The sequence below is a fragment of the Dama dama genome, chromosome 30 (assembly GCF_033118175.1).
Source record: "Dama dama isolate Ldn47 chromosome 30, ASM3311817v1, whole genome shotgun sequence".
Classification (NCBI taxonomy): domain Eukaryota; kingdom Metazoa; phylum Chordata; class Mammalia; order Artiodactyla; family Cervidae; genus Dama; species Dama dama.
Genome location: NC_083710.1, coordinates 22,890,411 through 22,910,783, shown reverse-complemented (window position 1 = coordinate 22,910,783; position 20,373 = coordinate 22,890,411). Strand labels below are relative to the sequence as shown.

The window sequence follows — 20,373 nt, the reverse complement described above, 5'->3', positions numbered from 1 at the left end:
CAGGAGAGACGAGACTGGCAGTCTGATGGGAAAAGCTAGCTCCAATTCCACCCTACACAGTAGTTATGGCCAATAATACACAGTATCCCGCTCATCATGAAGATGCCAGGAGTCTTAAGTGTCAATGAACCTTGTGAAGTGAAAGTCGCTCAGTCTTGTCTGACTCTTTGTGACCCCAGGGACTACACAGTCCATGAAATTCTCCAGGCCAGAATACTGGAGTGGGCAGCCTTTCCCTTCTCCAGGGGATCTTCCTCACCCAGGGATCGAACCCAGGTCTCCGGCATTGCAGGTGGATTCTTTACCAGCTGAGCCACAAGGGAAGCCCAAGAATGCTGAAGTGGGTAGCCTATCCCTTCTCCAGCGGATCTTCTTGACCCAGGAATAGAACCGGGGTTTCCTGCACTGCAGGCAGATTCTTTTCCAACTGAGCTATCAGGGAAGCCCAATGAACCTTAAATCAGAGAAATCATAAATATTCCTCTATATAAATGAAAATAAGTCTCATTACATATATCCCAAACATACACAGAAACAGCAAATGACTAGGGCTTAGGAATAAAAAAAGAGTAAGATAGTAAAATGCAATATTCTGATAAACGCACTGGTTTTCTGTACTAACCCACTGCCGCTGCTGCTGCTAAGTCGCTTCAGTCGTGTCCGACTCTGTGCGACCCCATAGACGGCAGCCCTCCAGGCTCCCCCACCCCTGGGATTCTCCAGGCAAGAACACTGGAGTGGGTTGCCATTTCCTTCTCCAATGCATGAAAGTGAAAAGTGGAAGTGAAGTCGCTCAGTTGTGTCCAACTCTTAGCGACCCCATGGACTGCAGCCTACCAGGCTCCTCCATCCATGGGATTTTCCAGGCAAGAGTACCAGAGTGGGTTGCCATTGCCTTCTCCAGTACTAAGCCACTAAATCACTAAAAATTTAGTGAGAGTAAGTAAAACGTAAGCGCTCCCAACTAATTTTTTTAATAGAGGTATTTCTGAATAAGACCTTCTATTATATGCGACACAAAAGAAAAACTTATTCTATGTGCCCCATTGTTTTTTCAAAGGAATGCATCTTAAAAGCCTTTCAGTAAATATATATGATTTTCTTATCATTTCTTATAGTTTCTTTAAGCAAATGTTTACTGTGTGCTAGATACCGTTTAAGCATTTTATATATAATACATTTAATCTTCACAGCATTCTAGACAGTTATTAACTCCGTATTATTGAAGTGGGAAATACAGCATGGAGGGGTCAAGTGAGATGTCCAAGGTCATATAAGTAGAGGACTGGCATTCTAATCCAGGTAGTGTGGCTTTGGAATCTGTCAGTCATATTTTCCTCATGATTTTGTGAAGAAGCCTAGGAAAAAAATGTGTTTAGATATAGGAATCTCAGTCCATATACTCACATTAAGGAAGCGGCCCACATTTCCTTCTTTTGTGGCATCCAATAAAAACACATTCCCTTTATTGAACTTCTCTAGAGAATCAGATGAAGCATCCTTGGTTTCATTTGGTAACTCTTTACCACAAAACACCTGCTGGTTTTGACATGCTGGAGATTTTTCCTCCTGGGGCTTTTGTATTTGAACCTCATTCTGGTGACATGTGCCCCCTGGCGGAGTTTCTTCTCTACACTTGGTTATATCTATCACATCGTTGTCTTCAGAATCTTCAACTTGGTTTGAGCTTGAGTCCTCTAATAAACATTTTGGAAGGAATTGTCAGGGAATATAATTGGCTGAGCAACACTGCTGAGAGTAACAAAACTAATTAATTGCAAGTTAATTATTGCTAATCCGTACAATGTATTAAGGTACACAGTACTTCAGTTTTACAAATGAAAACTCTGAGCTTCTGAAGGCTTACTCAACTAACTAGCAATAATAATGAAAAGTGGGGTAAGAAACACAGAAATATCTGATTCTGAAGTCTACCTTCTTTCTATTACCTAACAATGCCTTTTTATGAATCTGTATACATGTTGCTGTAACTATACTTAAGCTCTACTTATAAATTGACTTCTCTTCAACTTTGGACTCTACATTTAAATATATTCTAAACAGCTGTAACAGAGAGGGTTTAGGGAGCATTTTAGGCCTTTATGATACCAATGAAAGGCTGGGGAGACCCTGATAAGAGTCACCTACTCTAAGGCCCAGTAGCAATAACTACCGCTATGGATTTTGTATATGTTTTTGCTAGATGATCATTCAGTTATTACACTTTTACAAACAACACTACTTTAGAAGATGAACTGCTTATTTTTCTTATCCAATAATGAAAATAATTTTCCAAAATATTCAAAAGTATGAATGCAAATCAAATGGAATACCTAAAATTATTGTTAAAAAGTCATTTGTGCCACCTAATTCAGTGGCAGAAAGAAATTATACTTTTCTAAAATTAATGTTTTTGATGTAATCATCACTGTTTCTGGCTGCTTCTTCCTATCATGGGTTACTTGCAGTAATATTAATAGTACATATTAATAATATTAATTAATTACTTAATATTATTATTAATAATAATATTAACCAATAATATTAACAGTACATTTTGTAGTGCCTGCTATATGTACTGTAGTGGTCAATGAAAACAACAAAAGAACCAAGAGCAATAGTATTCAGATGACTTCCATGCATTAAATGGTGATATATCAGAATGTTGTCCTCAAATACACATCTTTGACATAAGAACTATTTTGAGCTAAGGGCAATTTGAGCTAAGCAGTAATACAGGAAAATCTCTCAGTCCTCTCCCCTCTCTGTCTAAAAACAGGATATAAATTTACAAAGGTGTCCTTCTTTCTATTAATACTAGGAATGTGGGGAGTTGCGGGTGCATATGCCAAGGAAGCCCAAAGAGAGAAAAGGCCACGGTCAGTCAGTTCTTCACAAAGGGTCATGTCTCAGCAACATCTCTTCACTGAGGGATATACTGAAATGCAAATAAACTAAAGTCCAGTTTTGTTAGGTTTTAATATTAAATTGGGCTTCCCTTGTGGCTCAGCTGGTAAAGAATCCGCCTGCAGTGCGGGAGACCTGAGTTCGATCCCTGGGTTGGGAAGATCCCTGGAGAAGGGAAAGGCTACCCACTCCAGTATTCTTGCCTGAAGAATTCCATGGACTGTATAGTCTATACCATGGCAAGACTGGTAACACTGAAAGATGAGCACTCAGGGTAGCAATATTTTCACTTTTTACTAAGCATCCTCTGGGGCAGCACTGGCTGGAATACTGCAGGAGAATGTCATGTCTTAATTTTTAAAGGAGCCTAAACAAAGAGTTAGGAGATGGCTGTGCTGGGCAGGGCTTCCAAAGCCAGAGATGGACTGTGAGTGGTCCACACTATTCTCCTGCCCAGCATCAGGTCACGGTTGGCATCTAGACCAGGGGTCAGCAAACTTCTTCTGTATGGGGCCAAACAGTAAACACTGTGGGCTACACCATATCTCTGTTGTGAGTATTCAGCTCTGCTACTATAGTGTGAAAGTAGAGACAATATGTAAATGAAAGAGTGTGGCTATCTTCCAATACAATTTATTTAGCAACACTGAAATTACAATTTCCTATAAGTTTTGAGTGTCACAAAGTATTACTTATCTTCTCATCTCTTCTTAGTTATTTTAAAAGGTAAAAATTATCTTAGCTTACAGGGCATACATAAACCGGTGGTGGGCTGGATGTGGCCCACAGATCACGGTTTATCGACCTCTGATCTAGACATATAGAAAGCCTTGTGGTTAATGCAGCATTTTTGTAACAGTGTCTGAAAAAATGAGCTACAAGTATTGAGCAAGAGAGACAAAAAGGCAGAAGAGGCAGGCAACCACAGAATGAAACAAAGCCTACTTCTCGTTTCCTTGGCTTTAGAGTTCAGATGTACTTGAGCTGGATTAAGTCTCCCATTATCTTCTGAGGCGACAGACTCTGAGGAAGTAAATCCCTTAAAAGAAAACAAGGAAGATGTCTTTACTTTCCAGGTTAGGAAAAAGAATTTAAGTTAGCAGTAAGGCCTCTTTCATCAAGTATCAATCTCCATAGACTGCAGCAATTAGATTAGTTTTCAAAGACTCAAAGCTGATAGCCCGAGCAATCTCTGACACGATGGAGCCCTTTTAGCTGTGTTCTACTCCCAGGCACTTTAGTGGGGCACAGCTATGAAAATTATAAGGACTGTCTAGACATCCTTGAGGCATTATAAATTCAAAATAAAATACAAATACCGACAGATATGTCGGTATCCCTCAATTCTGATACCAGATGATAAATTTGGCTACCACTATAAGATGTGCAAAGATTAAAAACATTCTTTGGCTAGTTACTTGAAAGAAAAGGTTAAAGAAGCTGCCTAATCTCCATGAGTTGAGGACACTGCAATCACTTTACATGGTAATGATAACTTTCAAAAAGGGGTATTAGGTTTAGCACAATCCTTGGCACGCAACACATCTGACCATTACTATTCTTACCCATGTACTTCAATGGTCAACATGTGTTGAGCACTCAGCTGGGTGTCAAGCATTGTGCTACATTAAGTTTCTAACGTTATCTCATTTAACCCTTTTAATTCTGAGACAGATACTATTATTCTAATTTTACAGAAAAAGAAATGCAGACAGAAGATGTTAACCAGCTAGTTAAGGTGCAGTGTTGGAGGGCAAACCAGCTCTATGTGATCTGGCCAATCTTCGCATAATAATGTGGAATTAAGGAGTTATCTTCTGTATGTTACTAGGCAGAGGGCAAATATTTGTGTACCACCTACATTAGAATTTTTATTTTTCACCAACAAGCCATGAACTACCATTTTGTCTGCCTGTTCTATTTCTTGCATCATTCTCTTAAGTTACAGCCTCTGACTAGTTATTCTTCTCAGGACAGACTGAAAAGTGTATCTTCAGAGGCTTTCATGTAAAGTGCTGCTTTCTGGATGATTCTCTCATTAGACTGCTTCTGTTCTTTCTCCTACATCTCACAACCATATCTCCTCAACCTAAATTACTCCATCCTTCTTTCTTACGTAATACTATCACTTTAGCTTCTTCCATGAATTCTTACACTCTATAGCTCTCAGTCTCAGTAGATACACTGTCAGATCATGATCAACATTCTCCTTCTATATCTAAGTTGGGAACATGCCAACTGTTACTTAGGATACAAAGTCAGTAAAAATCATAGTCCTAACACTTCAACAGCACCACATTACAAAATAATAAAAGAAATCGTACACATTATTAGGTAACACAAACAATCTGAATTAAGTAGTAGTTAACGTTCTCAGAAGGGCACCATATATGTTTTGCACTTTTTACCATATTTTTCCCATTGTGTTGAATAATGACCGTCTTGGTTTTAGGACTTCTAATGACTGAATGATACCGAATTCTTGAAATGCTGTTATATTTCATCCCTCTGAAAAGGAAAACAAAGTTATTCTGTAAATCACTAAAAATGCTCTCTACTGTGCCCTGATATATAGACAGCATTACTGTTATGTAAATATTCATTAGAAATTAATCTAAGTTATAAGACCTATGCCTACTCTTCACTAGAATAATCATATTTTAAAGTTAATCATTCTGGAAGTATATTTAAAAAATGAAGAAAATCTAAGAAAACCTTTGCAAATAAAATGGTGATAGAAAATAAAAAGAACTGCCAAAGTCATGACATCCATAAACAATCTGATTAAAGTCAAAGTTTTTAAAGATGAAGTTTCACAGATGGAAACTGAGGAAATACAGTATGTTGGTTAGATTTTTAAATTTAAATGCCCTAGATTTCCCAGTGTTAAACTTACAACTATGAAGCAAATTGATATATAGGAGATACAGAAGTTGGAGTAGAAAGTAAGAAAGAAGAAAAAGAAAGAACTACTCTTAATTGGTAGTAAACAGTATAGCTCAATCTTGACTGGGTTCCTACGATCTCACTCACATAACAGGCTCTTTGGTATTACTATGGAGCTTAGGTGGATACTCCTGAGTCTCCATACTTCCAGGACGCGCTTCCAGTTCTATTGGGATAACTTCAATCTCACAATCTGCAACTTCTATTTTCCTCTTTTTGGAAAACATATTTTTCATAATATTCTCTTCTTTTCCATTTTCATCAATAGCATCAGGTTTCTCAGTGTTAGATCTGCTTAGTAATCTTCCTAAAAGAAAAAAGTAAAAGAGCTAAATATGACAAAAAGTAATATAATTACTAAGCAACAAAAGGGCATCTCTTTTGCTCTATTAGAACTGTGTATGGTGTACCTCATTTCTATAATGAAGATAAACATTAATTCATCCCAGAATACTATTGTGAGAAATAATAAAAATAAAAGACCAAGAAGAGGTTTCATATCTTCCAGTATATGAAAAAACATAGGAACAAGTATTTGTCTGTTGTGAAATAACACAGAAGACAAGAGATTGAGCTACAATAATATAAAACAAAAATACAGATCAGAAAGCACTCCAGGAAATTAGAGAGGTGAACTCTAGTCTTACAATTATAGCCTTTGTATCTAGTTATGAATGCTTTATCATTTAAAAACTTTATTTATAAAGTGATGTATTTAAATCTGTGGTGATATGTGCTTGTTCTCACCTTAAGCCTTAATGTAATCAAAAGGTTAGTCTGAAGTTTATGCATTTTCTTTCAAGGAACTTAAAATTACAGTTAACAAGTCAAAATTAACAGCTAGATTAGAGAGATACACTTAGGTGCATTTTCTAGCAATGTAGGTAAAGTCAGTAATACTTCCTGGACACCATCTGGCATTTTATGGTAAGCTAACTTTTATCAAAGAGTTACTCTGAGAAATATGAGAGACAAATGTCCAGGCAAGTTGTGCAATATTTGTGTCTGTAAGTGGGATGTGCCAGGGATCCAGCTGTGACTGTTCTGAACTCAGGATTCTTGCCCTCACTGAAGTGAACCTGGAATTCCAGATGAGGAGGACTGCTCTGGTCCCTGCTGCCTGGGGTCCCACATTTCCTTCAGCCTGCCTTGAGAGCCACATTTCACCAACCTTTCTCACTTCATGGTACACACAGAAAGTGAGGACTTTTGCCTGACACTCTGGGGTAAAAGGAAGAGACTACTAGAGATGGACGTGTCTGGCCTGTGGGCTATGACCTGAAAGAATCAGTAATTGCATGACCGTAACACACTGGGGGGAGGCTTTGCTCAGAACATGGGCAACTCTCTATAGAATCCCTGAAACGGAGTGAACTGCCTTGACTGAATCATCACCTAAAGGTATTCATTATAACATTAACTTGTTAAGTTCTAATAGCTCAAGATGTTGATGAAGACAGTCTTTGACCAATAATCTTTATCTTAGTAAATCAGTCATTTTTCTATTTAAAAGTTTTCTTACTTTATCCTGAAGCATCTGCAGCCACAGAGACCAAAAAACAAATCTCACTCAGTAACCCAAGTTTTATCCTTTACCCTTTCTTTTCTGGAACACCTGGTACCTCCTAACGCATGTCATCCCTTCAGTGCTCAATTTCCCAGTCACTTGTCATCCTCTGATACCCCTCCTATATTGTCGCTCTTGCCCTTGCTATAAGATCTCAGTGGCCCTGACTAGTAAAATGAAGATTCAGAAATATAGATATTACCACAGCGTAATGTGAAAGTAAACCTTTGCTTTACCTGAATAAATGCAAACAAACGTCCCTCTGTCAATGTCATCTAGACAGCGCACTCCCCATCCCTTCTTCTCAGTTTTGAACACTTGTAGCCTTACTTGAGGTCCATGCTGGACAACTCGGTTTTGACATATTCGTCGATCACACTTGCATAATAGGCTGCATTCATAAATGCTTGTCAATAAAATATACAAGAGAAAAGTCAATTAGACATCTTAAATTAAAAGCAAAAGCACTTTCTATTGCTACCTCACTAATAATTACTGAGGGAAAGAGACTAAGTGTGAAGGCTCCCAGGGCTAGACTGCCTAGTTCCCATCACAGCTCCAGCGCTCACTAGCTGCGTGACCATGGATTTAATCTCTTTGTGCTTCAATTTTCCATTTTTAAAATGGGGATTATATGGTACCACCATATAATATGGATTATATGGCATAGGGTGGTTTTGTGAAGATTAAATGAATTGGGTAAGTCAGACAGAGAAAGACAAATATCATATGATATTGTTTATATGTGGAATCTAAGAAAATGGTATTAATGAACTTGTTTACAAAGCAGAAATAGAATCAGAGATGCAGAAAACAAACTTCGGGTTACCAAAGGGGAAAGTTGTGGGGGGGATAACTCGGGAGATGGGGGTTGACATATACTCACTACTGTACATAAAACAGACAACTAATAAGGACTTACTGTACAGCACGGGAACTCTACTCAATACTCTATAATGACCTATATGGGAATAGTCTAAAAACAAGTGGATAGATGTATAACTGAATCACACTGCTGCATAGCCACAACTAACACAACATGGAAATCAACTACGTTTCAATAAAATTTAATTTTAAATAAAGATTAAATAAGTCAGTATTTACAAGGTGCTTGAGACAATGCCTGGCACAGAATAAGGGTTCAGTTCAGTTCCGTTCAGTCGCTCAGTCGTGTCCAACTCTTTGCGACCCCATGAACGGCAACATGCCAGGCCTCCCTTGTCCATCACCAACCCCTGGAGTCTACCCAAACCCATGTCCACTGAGTCGGTGATGCCATCCAACCATCTCACCCCTCTGTCGTCCCCTTCTCCTCCTGCCCTCAATCTTTCCCAGCATCAGGGTCTTTTCAAATGAGTCAGCTCTTCACATCAGGTGGCCAAAGTATTGGAGTTTCAGCTTCAGCATGAGTCCTTCCAATGAACACCAGGACTGATCTTTAGGATGGACTGGTTGGATCTCCTTGCAGTCCATGGGACTCTCAAGAGTCTTCTTCAACACCACAGTTCAAAAGCACCAATTCTTCGGCACTCAGCTTTCTTTACAGTCCAACTCTCACATCCATACATGACCACTGGAAAAATCATAGCCTCGACTAGATGGACCTTTGTTGGCAAAGTTATGTCTCTGCTTTTTAACATGCTGTCTAGGTTGGTCATAACTTTCCTTCCAAGGAGTAAGCATCTTTTAATTTCCTGGCTAAAATCACCATCTGCAGTGATTTTGGAGCCCAGAAAAATAGTCAGCCACTGTTTCCCCATCTATTTGCCATGAAGTGATGGGACCAGATGCCATGATCTTAGTTTTCTGAATGTTGAGTTTTAAGCCAACTTTTTCACTGTTCTCTTTCACTTTCATCAAGAGGCTCTTCAGTTCCTCTTCACTTTCTGCCATAATGTGGGGTCATCTGCATATCTGAGGTTATTGATATTTCTCCCGGCAATCTTGATTCCAGCTTGTGCTTCCCCCAGCCCAGCGTTTCTCATGATGTACTCTGCATATAAGTTAAATAAGCAGGGTGACAATATACACCCTTGACATACTCTTTTTCCTATTTGGAACCAGTTTGTTGTTCCATGTCCAGTTCGAACTGTTGCTTCCTGACCTGCATACAGATTTCTCAAGAGGCAGGTCAGGTGGTCTGGTATTCCCATCTCTTGAAGAATTTTCCACAGTTTCTTGTGATCCACACAGTCAAAGGCTTTGGCATAGTCAATAAAGCAGAAATAGATGTTTTTCTGGAACTCTCTTGCTTTTTTGATGATCCAACAGATGTTGGCAATTTGATCTCTGGTTCCTCTGCCTTTTCTAAAACCAGCTTGAACATCTGTAAGTTCATGGTTCATGTATTGCTGAAGCCTGGCTTGGAGAATTTTGAGCATTACTTTACTAGCATGTGAGATGAGTGCAATTGTGTGGTAGTTTGAGCATTCTTTGGCATTGCCTTTAAGCATTAACAACACTTATAAGACTAAATAGGCCACAATGATAAAGTACCCTCCTTCAAAGGTATAAACACCCTGCAACAAATCCACAGTGTATCTTACCCAGTAGGTATCTGTCTCTCTAGTCTTTTATATTTATATCCAGTGGTTATTTTATTACTTGACAAGGGGCAAGTCTTGGAATTCCTTGCTGTCAGTTGAAGACATGCACATTTTGTTCTAAAAGGAAGACAATGGATGGAGAAGTCAGAATAAAAAAGCATCAAGAGATTCTCTTGACAAAAGTATAAAGAACATAATTGTTTTTAAAACAGTTGTTTGGCTCATGGACTGTTAAGACTTCTTCCCTAAATAAAATAGGCCTCTTTGAAAGACAACATTTACCAAAAGTTTATAAATAATTATAAATTGCCCTGTACCTCACTTGCTCATGAAATAGTTAACTATATGAGTTTTAACATTTCAAAATGAACTTCTTTCATTTCCGATTCAGCAGAAGCTCCATTGTGAGAATTCTCCCAGGTTTGCTCTCCTACAGTGGATAAACTTAAACGTGTCTACCTCAAAAGAACTTACATAATTTTGTGTATGTTTTATATTATCTCTCTCTCCAATGACATAAAAATAGATTGAGGAGACTGATGCCATGTATCTGGCTACTACAATCTGTTTTTCATAGCACTGCTAAGCAGTAAACATGAAAAGCTAAAAACAAATTTCCTCTCTAACTACTGAGATGACTATCTAACATGACAGGGACTTAACACTCGATAGGAGTAAGGAACCTGGGTATCTCAGGTATAAACCAGATATGTGACTACTGGTTAAAAATCTCTTGAATCTCATCTCCTGTGTTAAATGGCAAGTGACTTTAAGATCGTTTCCTCTATGATTCACTTCAGTATTTTTCTGTACATATATAATACAAGTCAGAGTGGTAACTACAGTTTGCAACAGAAAAAATAAGCAATAAATCGATTGATTTGGATTCTATTTACAAATGTAGAAATCTATTGTTGCTTTTTCAATATGAGTTTGTTTGCAAAGTTTACAAAGTACAGGCAACACAAACAATAACACACACTCATTTTGACCACACAGAATCAGCTGTCATCGTTTTGTCTAGTCCTTTCTCTTGACCCTTGATCAGCATGGATGTGAACTACGCAGGTCCACTTTTATGTGGATATTTTTCAATAGTAAATAACACAGTACTACATAATCTACAGTTGGATGAAAACTTGGATGTGGAATTATGGATGCGGAACCGCTTATGTGGAGGGCCAATTATGTTACATGCTATATTTTTGAGGGCTGGCACCTCTAACCCCTGCATTGTTCACAGTTCAACTATAATTTACCACATATATACTGTATATATGATCTTCCTTAAAAAAAAAAAAGATAAAACTAAGCTCTCAAGAGGTTTGGTGAGGCATCCTTTATACTTTTACATATATATTTACCTACAAACAATACAATGTATTGTTTTTAAAAATTCCCACAGTTATTATCCTACAACTTGTCTTTTCATTCAATATAATGCTTTTCAGATCCATCTTTTTAACTTTTCCACAGCATTTAGAATCACAATTAAACTGCTTCTAGTTTTCAATACAACAGTGCTGCAACATCCTTATTCTTATGTCCTTGTCTAAGCATCTCTTGGGTAGCAGCTTTCATATTTTGACTACGACTCACAGCAAGAAATGTCTTACATTTCTAAGAAAAGATCCTACAGAGGCATGCATATTTATATGCGTGTGTATATGTAAAGTAAGAAATAGCAGTGGCACATAAGTACCTTATCATTGTACTTTCGGTACACATGGTACTTTCTGTACAATTTAAAAGATTCTAGTTACAACCCGTTAAGTGATTTTACATCCTACTAAACTCAGAGCTTGGAAAACAACGCTCTAGGTATAAAAATACTATTGCTGAAAAGCTGGAATGCATATCTTCAACTGCTGTGTAACTGTTTGAACACCCTCTTAAGACCCCCACCCCCCACCAAATAACTGTCTGGCTTGGTACAGAATTCCAGTTTTATATTTATTTTCCTTCAGCATTTTAAGCTAATATGCCTTTTTGTCGTCTCTAATTTTTGATGAAAACTGCCTTGTCAATATATTTTTTCTCTTTTCCATCTGCTAGCATATTTATTCTTTGCCCTAGATACTTGTGAAGTTGCATCATGATATATTTAGATGTAGTTATCTTATTTTCCCTTTCTAATACACAGTAGGCTTTTTCACTCTGAGGACTCCTGTCTTTCTTCAGTTCTGGAAAATTCTCAGCTATTATCTCTTTGAATGATGCTCTCTTCTCAGAGGTATGTTAGAATTTCTCATTGACCTTTCATATTTTTCAACCTGTAAATTTTTTTTCCTCGTATCTTTATCTCTTTGCATTCTGGGAGAACCCTTTAGTTTTGCTTTGCTATTCACTGATTGTTTCTCCAGCTATACCAATGCTACCATTTAGTCCATCTATTTAGTTTTTTTTTTTTTTAACGCATTTATTTATTTATTTGTCTGCGCTGAGTCTTAGTTGCAGCACTTAGGATCTTTAGTTGTGGTCTTTAGTTGCATGCACGTGAACTCTTAGTTGAGGCATGTGGGATCTAGTTCCCTGACCAGGGACTGAACCTAGGCCCCCCTGCATTGGGAGTGTGGAGTCCTAACCACTGGACCACCAGGGAAGTCCCTCTATTTAGTTTTTTATTTCCATAACCATGTGCTTTATTTCCCATATTTCCAAATGGCTCTTTTACTTATATAGTATAGTTAAAAATAATCTCCTCATTTCATGGATATTAATATTTTATCTCTTTGGACATTTTAAACATACCTATTTTAAAGCCTCCTTCAGTCATATTCTACATTTATCTCTGATTCCTCGGGTGTGAATTCTGCCATTTGTTGGAACTTACGCTGCCTTCATGGTCCTAAATGCCTTTGTGTGCTCTGAGTGTGCAAGATTATACTTCTGTAGAGGTGACTCCTGGGTGCTCCTCTACACTGGCTGTTCTGGCTCCGACCTGCGGGTTTCACAGCTCTAAGCCTGGTTGTTATCAATCCAATTATACAATTGCAGGCCCTGTGAGTTATTAGCCAACCTCCTAGCCTTGGGTAGGTCCCTGTCTCTGCCCCCCTTCCCTGAGAGCTCGGTGCCCACTCTCCACCACGCATGGGACATGTTTAATTCCCATTCCCGTCAGGATTAGAATCCCTGGCCATAGTGCTCGTGTCCAATTCCAGATCCCCGTGAGCCTCAGCTTTTGCTTATCTTGTGACTTCTCTTGTAATCTGTGACCAAGAAACGAACACATGTATGCTGGTGGTGCACGTTACATGGGGATTTGTTTCTATGGTCTAAGGCAAAAATCACACACCATCAAAATTAGTTTTTAAAGAAACCTTGTTAAACTAACCATAAAGTACAGTAAACACTGTCTAACCCAACAGTTAGTTTTTTCCTCTAGCACTGAAGGAGATTGAGCTTGGCCAGATGTAGACAGGTTAGAGGCAATGCTTAAAAACAACAATTTATATTTAAACAGAATAAAACCTGGCACAGTGAAAGGTTTCCTCTATGACAAAACCTAAAGGAACTGGGCCAAATTAGATTTATGTATCTCATCTCACACTCCTAACTGACAGGATGGTTAAAAACTACTATCTATACATTTTAAATTAATTCTCTTTATCTCTCTCATGCATTTTCTTTTTCCTAGTATAGGCAGCTAAGTTTGCATTAAGTTAAATGTACATATAATGCAACTCTGCTCTAACGATGCAAACCTACAAATACCAGTAAATTATACACCTTTAAAACAAAATGGTTTTCAAAGTCTTAATATATTAGAACATGTTTTCATATTTTTATGGAATGTCAATTTTGGGATCAGGAGAGGCACCATTAACTTTCGAAAAAAGGAGCAAGGAAAAGATATGTGAAAGTAAAACATGACATATAACAGTCGAGAGCACAGGAGAAGGAAGTGGCAACCCACTCCAGCATTCTTGCCTGGAGAATCCCAGGGATGGAGGAGCCTGGTGGGCTGCCGTTTATGGAGTCGCACAGAATCAGCCACGACTGAAGCGACTTAGCAGCAGCATAGGTTCAAATCCTGGTGCTTAAATTTGTTGACCTTACACCTGGTTTCTCAACTTCCTCATTTGTAACATGGAAATAATATTAACTACCCCATAAGATTTTGTGAGAACTAGAAAAGAAAATAGACGGAAAGCACTTGTCACAATGTTCGGCACAGTTACATGGCATTAGCTCTAACTGTTGCTATGAAGAGTTACAGTAACAGATTAAGGGGAAAACTTATCATTGCAAGAAATAATTCCCAAATTAATAAAATAACTGGTGAAGAGTTTCCTTCCTATTGCTAAAGAGAGAGTGCATCTTTCTATTTTCAATTCCTGATGAACTGGTTTTAGATAAGACAGACAGACAAACTGATACACAGCAGGATTTCTTGACAAGTACCCCTACATTCAGAAGATTTTTTTGAAATGCCATGTTCTTCTACTCACATGTCTATGCAGCCCTCAGAACAGTCACATGAATCAGTAAACATGTTGGAAAAGCTGTTTAGATAATATGCTCGTGGCCACATAGTCTTTCTGTACTTAAACTGTGGAAGTTTTCTATTGTCAATTTCATTACAGAAAGAAATGGGCACCGATTCCACTCCATTGCTAATATCCACATCAGAAACAATTTCTTCTTTCTTTGGATAATTCCGAGTCAACTGAACATAGGTATTGAAAGAAAAGTTATCTGTAAATAGAAAGTTACACTCTGTCTCAAGCAGGTAACGAAAAACTTCCTCCATGTTTCGTAGACTCCTTCCACAAGGGGTTTTATAACTCACGTGGAGTGCTGAAGAATGAGAGTTTGTCTTTGCGTGTCGTCTTTGGAAATGGCATTTGATTGGTAGCTGCAGAGGGTTTTCCCCCTTGAAGGTAAGTGGCATTTTCATCAGACAGGCGCCAGAGCACTCATGCTTTTGGTAAGATAAATTTAAAGAAGATTCTTTTTCTCTAAAGTCTGCAACTTTATTTTCCATAGGGGGAACTTCCTGGTTTTCTGTAGATCTGTTTAAAATTAATTATTTATTAGAACCTCAAATTTATAGCACAATTCCCCATATTAAAAAAAAAAAAACCACTAAGATGATATTTAATTCCTGTATTAGTTTCTTCTCAGACAACATGAAAATAAGCCAGACTCTGAAATAAAACATCTATGTTCTGTGGTTATATAAAGTTGTGTAAGTGTTTTTTTTAATCTCGTTCTGAGCACCAAATATGTGGTGTTTTTTTCCAGCATGACTTCTTCAATGAGTGTCCAATAATTCAGTTCAATTCTGGCATTATCTACCTGGAGTCAGCATCAGATTCCACAAATTAGTTCAGTCCCATAAAACTGCCCCCAATCCAGACGTGAAATGCAATTTTCAGGTCACCCACACTTCTGACCAATCCATGAGTTCCCACAACCTCCTCCTCTTTGTTAATGGGCTGGAAAGACTCACAGAATTCAGGAAAGCACTTTAACTACTATTACCAGTTTATAATAAAAGATGCACTCAGGAACAGCCAAATGGGAGAGAGGCATGGGGCAAGGTAGCTAAGAAGGGGCATGGAGTTTCCATATGCTCTCTCCAAATGCACCCCCCTCCCAGCACCTCAACGTGTCTGCCAACCAGGAAGCTCCAGGAGCCCTGTTGCTTTTTATAGTGGTTTAACTGCTTAAGCATGAAAGATTAAATCACTGGCGACTGGTGATTATCTCCACCTGCAGCCTTTCTCCCCTCCCTGGAGGCTTGGAGGTAGGGCTGCAAGGGCATCAAAGATTTCTTGAATGCCTGCTATGTGCCAGGTGCTATGAAAACAAAGATGAGAGCTCAGTAATCTCAAGGAACTTACATTCGAGGCAGAGAATTAAGTATTTATAATAAAGTATAAATGATATTATGAATAATGCCATGTTATATAATGTTATGGAAAGACATCTAATCTTTTTTCTGACTTTAAGGGTTCTAATTTTATAATTAATCTTTCTAGGTTCGACAGTTCAATTTCATCTGGAGTTTATATTGATGTAACATGAATATCTAACTTAAAATCTCCAAATGATATCCAATTGTTCTGCAGTCTTTTACTGAATACTGTAGACAGTCCTTTCACCTGACTTTGACTTACTAGCTTAATATCTCAAGTTCTTATAAATACACAAAAATGTTTTCTTATTTTCTAGACTCATTCTGCCTTTAGATTGAAATCTTTTTTTTTTCTTTTGGCCATGCTGTATGGCATGTAGGATCTCAGTTCCCTGATCAGGGAAAGAACCCAAGTCCCCTGCACTGGTAGCATGGAGTCTTAATCACTGGACGATCAGGGAATTCCCTAAATAGCAAATTTTTGAATGAGAAACATGTATTTTCATTTTCTAGTTGCTGGAACCATTCTGAAGCCTAGTTTAGATATTGTGATTTCCTGCACTGGAGCTATGAACAGCAGCACAGTGGCCCTAACTCTATCATCTTAGCTTGAAACTCTTAACGTTTCCTAAAAAAACATAACATATGGATAATCCAGAAAATATTTCTGTAGTGTTAATTAAAATCATTAGTTTTCTGGTAATGGTTTCTTTTTTAAGAACACTATTCATCATTCTCTTCTTTTTCTCATCCATTTGCCCTTTTATTCTACATTTTGGGTAATCTTATAGATTCCAGACTATACCTTTGAGTTCCTTTAACAGGCAACTTTCACAATGAATACTTCCTTAAAAGAAAGTTTGGGGTAAAACTTATTACTGTACTACTATTTACATTAGCTAATATTTGGAACTATCTATCCATCCTTAAAGGGATGGGTAAATAAAATGTATTTTCATATTATGGAAATCCAAACAACAGTTAAAGGGAATGAAACAGATCTATAACACAGCAAGCGGCATGATTAGATCTCAAAACTAATGCTGAGTAAAGTAAGAAGGTACATATATGAATATTTATCTAAAATTTAAAAACTATAAATAATAGCACTATATATTATTTAAGGCTATGTAAATATTAAAAAAATGAACTAGAGAAATAACTGATGACAGTGACTGCTCTTCGAAAGGCAGAGAGGAGAACAGAACGTTGTCAGGGTGAGAAGTTAGGTATGGCTCAAAGAGACTACAGTGTTTTGTTTTCTTTTAAAAAAAAGACATTGGAAGCACATACAATGAAATGTTAATAGCTATTAGTTCTGGCTGGTGGTAGTATAGTTTTTGCTATATTCTTTTATATGTTTTCAATCTTTAAAATTCTCAAAAAGATAGTAAAAAATATTGAATGAGAATGCAGCTAAAAGGCCCACTCTCACCACTACTATTCAACATAGTTTTGGAAGTGTTGGCCACAGCAATCAGAGCAGAAAAAGAAATAAAAGGAATCCAGATAGGAAAAGAAGTAAAACTCTGTTTGCAGACGACATGATCCTCTACATAGAAAACCCTAAAGACTCTACCAGAAAATTACTAGAGCTAATCAATGAATACAGTAATGTTGCAGGATATAAAATTAACACAAAGAAATCCCTTGCATTCCTATACACTAACAATGAGAAAACAGAAAGAGAAATTAAGGAAACAATACCATTCACCATTGCAACAAAAAGAGAATGCAGCTAAAAGATCAATGCAAATCTATCACATCCACGGACTACAATGCAATAGCACCTAATACATTCAAAATGAGGGCAGAAACAAAAAAAAAAAAGAGGTAAGGTTATGTTTTCCCTTATATAACTTCAATCTATTTTAGTAGTTTTTGAATAATACTGGGGGTACATTCCATAGTAAAAATATAGTCTATAATGCATTTTTGGCTGTGTTCTTCCATTTTGCTTTGTTTTTCCATTTAACTTTAATCTTCTTAGCCTAGTCCACTTTAATAAGTTATTTATTTATTTAGGTATTCAGTATTTCCTTCTTTTTTTTAAAGACTGTGCCTGGAATTGCTCTTTCCTTATTATTAAGTGCCAAGTGCCTTTCTACCACTTTTTCTTATAAAGCATTATAGTATATTCTGAGCTATGAGCACTACTATTTGTCTACCTGGGATATATATACCTTTGGCTTCATTCAGTACTTACTGAAATAAATTCTGTTAAGCTCTCATAGCTTTGTTCTTTGTTCTGTTCTAGACTAATTTACTCTTGAGTGATTTACATAGCTACAGTGTGGCTCAGAGGGTAAAGCGTCTGTCTGCAATGCAGGAGACCTCGGTTCGATTCCTGGGTCAGGAAGATCCCCTAGAGAAGGAAATGGCAACTCACTCCAGTACTCTTGCCTGGAAAATTCCATGGATGGAGGAGCCTGGTAGGCTACAGTCCATGAGGTTGCAAAGAGTGGGACACAACTGAGCGATTCCACTAGTGTTGTATAACCAGTAAATGGAATGTTTCATTTCCCTTTTCAACTTGATTTTGAACTTTAAAACAAATAAATTATATTCCAAGCTGGGTTCTGTAGCATTCTTTTCTACAAAATGTCATCAATTTATTTCCCCTATTTTTGGGGAAGGGGAATATGAAATATTGATGATTCAAGAAGTTCTTTGCTATGAAGGGATTAATTCAGCATATATTCAAGAGAAAAAATTGTATCTGGGGCATCCTTAGTTCTAAAGTTTATTAAAAGATTTTATCATTTACAGATTTAACTAATAACCTATATAGAGAATTATGAACCTACATAAAATACACAACTTTTAAAACTTTTCAGAAAGGGTAGGGGAAACGGATAGTTAGTTTGGGATGGACATGTATACACTGCTATATTTAAAATGGATAACCATGGAGAAGGCAATGGCAACCCACTCCAGTACTCTTGCCTGGAAAACCCCATGGATGGAGGAGCTTGGTAGGCTGCAATCCACAGGGTTGCTAAAAGTCGGACACGACTGAGCGACTTCCCTTCCACTTTTCACTTTCATGCATTGGAGAAGGAAATGGCAACCCACTCCAGTGCTCTTGCCTGGAGAATCCCAGGGACAGAGGAGCCTGGTGGGCTGCCATCTATGGGGTCGCACAGAGTCGGACATAACTGAAGCGACTTAGCAGCAGCAGCAGCAGCATTAAAATTTGTGGGAGGACTCTTGGCCTAAAAATTAATTATCTTAAACATAAGGTGAAGTTTCTCCACATCTGACCGGTGCAGGCAGTTATTTCACTCATGAATTCATCAATAACTTGAGTATCTGAAAATACTTTACTAGTTAGAATTAATTCCCTTTTAGAGAGAAATCAAATTCATTTTAAAGAATCACTATTCCAAGGGACAAGCAATAGAGAGACATTAGTTATATTGTCTTATATTAGGAAGCCTAATTTCAAAGTAAAATAATGTCTGATAACATAAATTCCTATAAATGTATAAATTCCTAGTGTTCTGATTCTTTACACTCCAGTAACAAATAGCATGAGGTAGAAAATATTTAAATCTTTGTATAGTACCATATTTAAATCTTACTAGTAGAATCTGTATCTTTTTCACTTGTGTCTCTCGTCACTTATTCTTAACTTTTAAAATTCTTGGTCAAAATGGAACATAATGTCTTATTTGTCTGATTTCATCTTAGTGGGAATAAAGAATTATGTTACTTGACCTATTTATTTGATAAAAAATAAAATAAAATAAAATGGATAACCAACAAGGACCTATTGTAGAGCACAGGGAACTCTGCTCAATGTTATGTGGAAGTCTGGATGGGAGGGAGTTTGGGGAGACTGGATACATGTGTATGTATGGCTGAGAGCCTTTGCCGTCCACCTGAAACTATCACAGCATTGTTAATCGGCTATACTCCAATACAAAATAAAGAAGATTTAAAAAAAAAAGTTTTCATGGGAAAGAATCCTTTTTTTATATATTTTATCTACTCTTATGTCAAATGATTAGCAACAGTAAATCGCTTTCTGGGAGCAAAAGCACTAACAACATAAATAAATTTAACTTCTATACATACTGAGAAGTGCAGTCTTTTGGAAAGAAGTCTTCATATGACGTTGAGGGCAATGAACTTGATTTGTTTTCTTCTGCATTCTGGGTCACAGATGTATGATCTACATGAAAAAATTACAAACAAGTTAAAAATGAGTCACTGTAATATCGAAATAATAACTTTATTGACTAAAGATATAAGGAGCCCTTAAATCTGAAAACATTAAGGTTTCAAAATTGAGGCAAAAATTAGGTATCAACATTTTCAAGGATATTAAGAAAATAAGACAGGATAAAATAAGACATAGAAGAAATTTCTACTGCAGAAATTCTAATTTGGCCCAAACTTCATCTGTATTTTAATCATCCTTTAAAGCAAACATCAAGTATCCCTATTTCTGCTTGTATTTTACAGAAAAAATAGTGTAACTCTCAGAGACTCTATTAAGGTTGTAAAATGGGAAGCCTTTACGTTTCTTATTCTATTAC

General features: G+C 37.2%; 1 protein-coding gene across 7 annotated transcripts in view; it reads right to left on the bottom strand.

The window, feature by feature from the left end:
• The window catches only part of SETDB2 (SET domain bifurcated histone lysine methyltransferase 2), an 81,299-nt gene that overhangs the window by 46,805 nt on the left and 14,121 nt on the right, over window positions 1–20,373 (bottom strand). For 5 of the 7 annotated variants that reach the window (XM_061133776.1, XM_061133777.1, XM_061133775.1 and 2 more), the window contains 8 exons: window positions 19,910–20,006; window positions 14,418–14,981; window positions 9,967–10,083; window positions 7,657–7,826; window positions 5,941–6,160; window positions 5,316–5,415; window positions 3,853–3,946; window positions 1,408–1,697 (listed from right to left, as the gene is read on the bottom strand). In XM_061133776.1, the coding sequence (XP_060989759.1) occupies window positions 1,408–1,697; window positions 3,853–3,946; window positions 5,316–5,415; window positions 5,941–6,160; window positions 7,657–7,826; window positions 9,967–10,083; window positions 14,418–14,981; window positions 19,910–20,006 (1,652 nt within the window). Of the gene's footprint in view, window positions 1–130; window positions 1,698–3,852; window positions 3,947–5,315; window positions 5,416–5,940; window positions 6,161–7,656; window positions 7,827–9,966; window positions 10,084–14,417; window positions 14,982–19,909; window positions 20,007–20,373 lie in introns of all 7 variants that reach the window. The other 2 variants (XR_009691428.1, XM_061133782.1) reach the window with 2 other exon arrangements.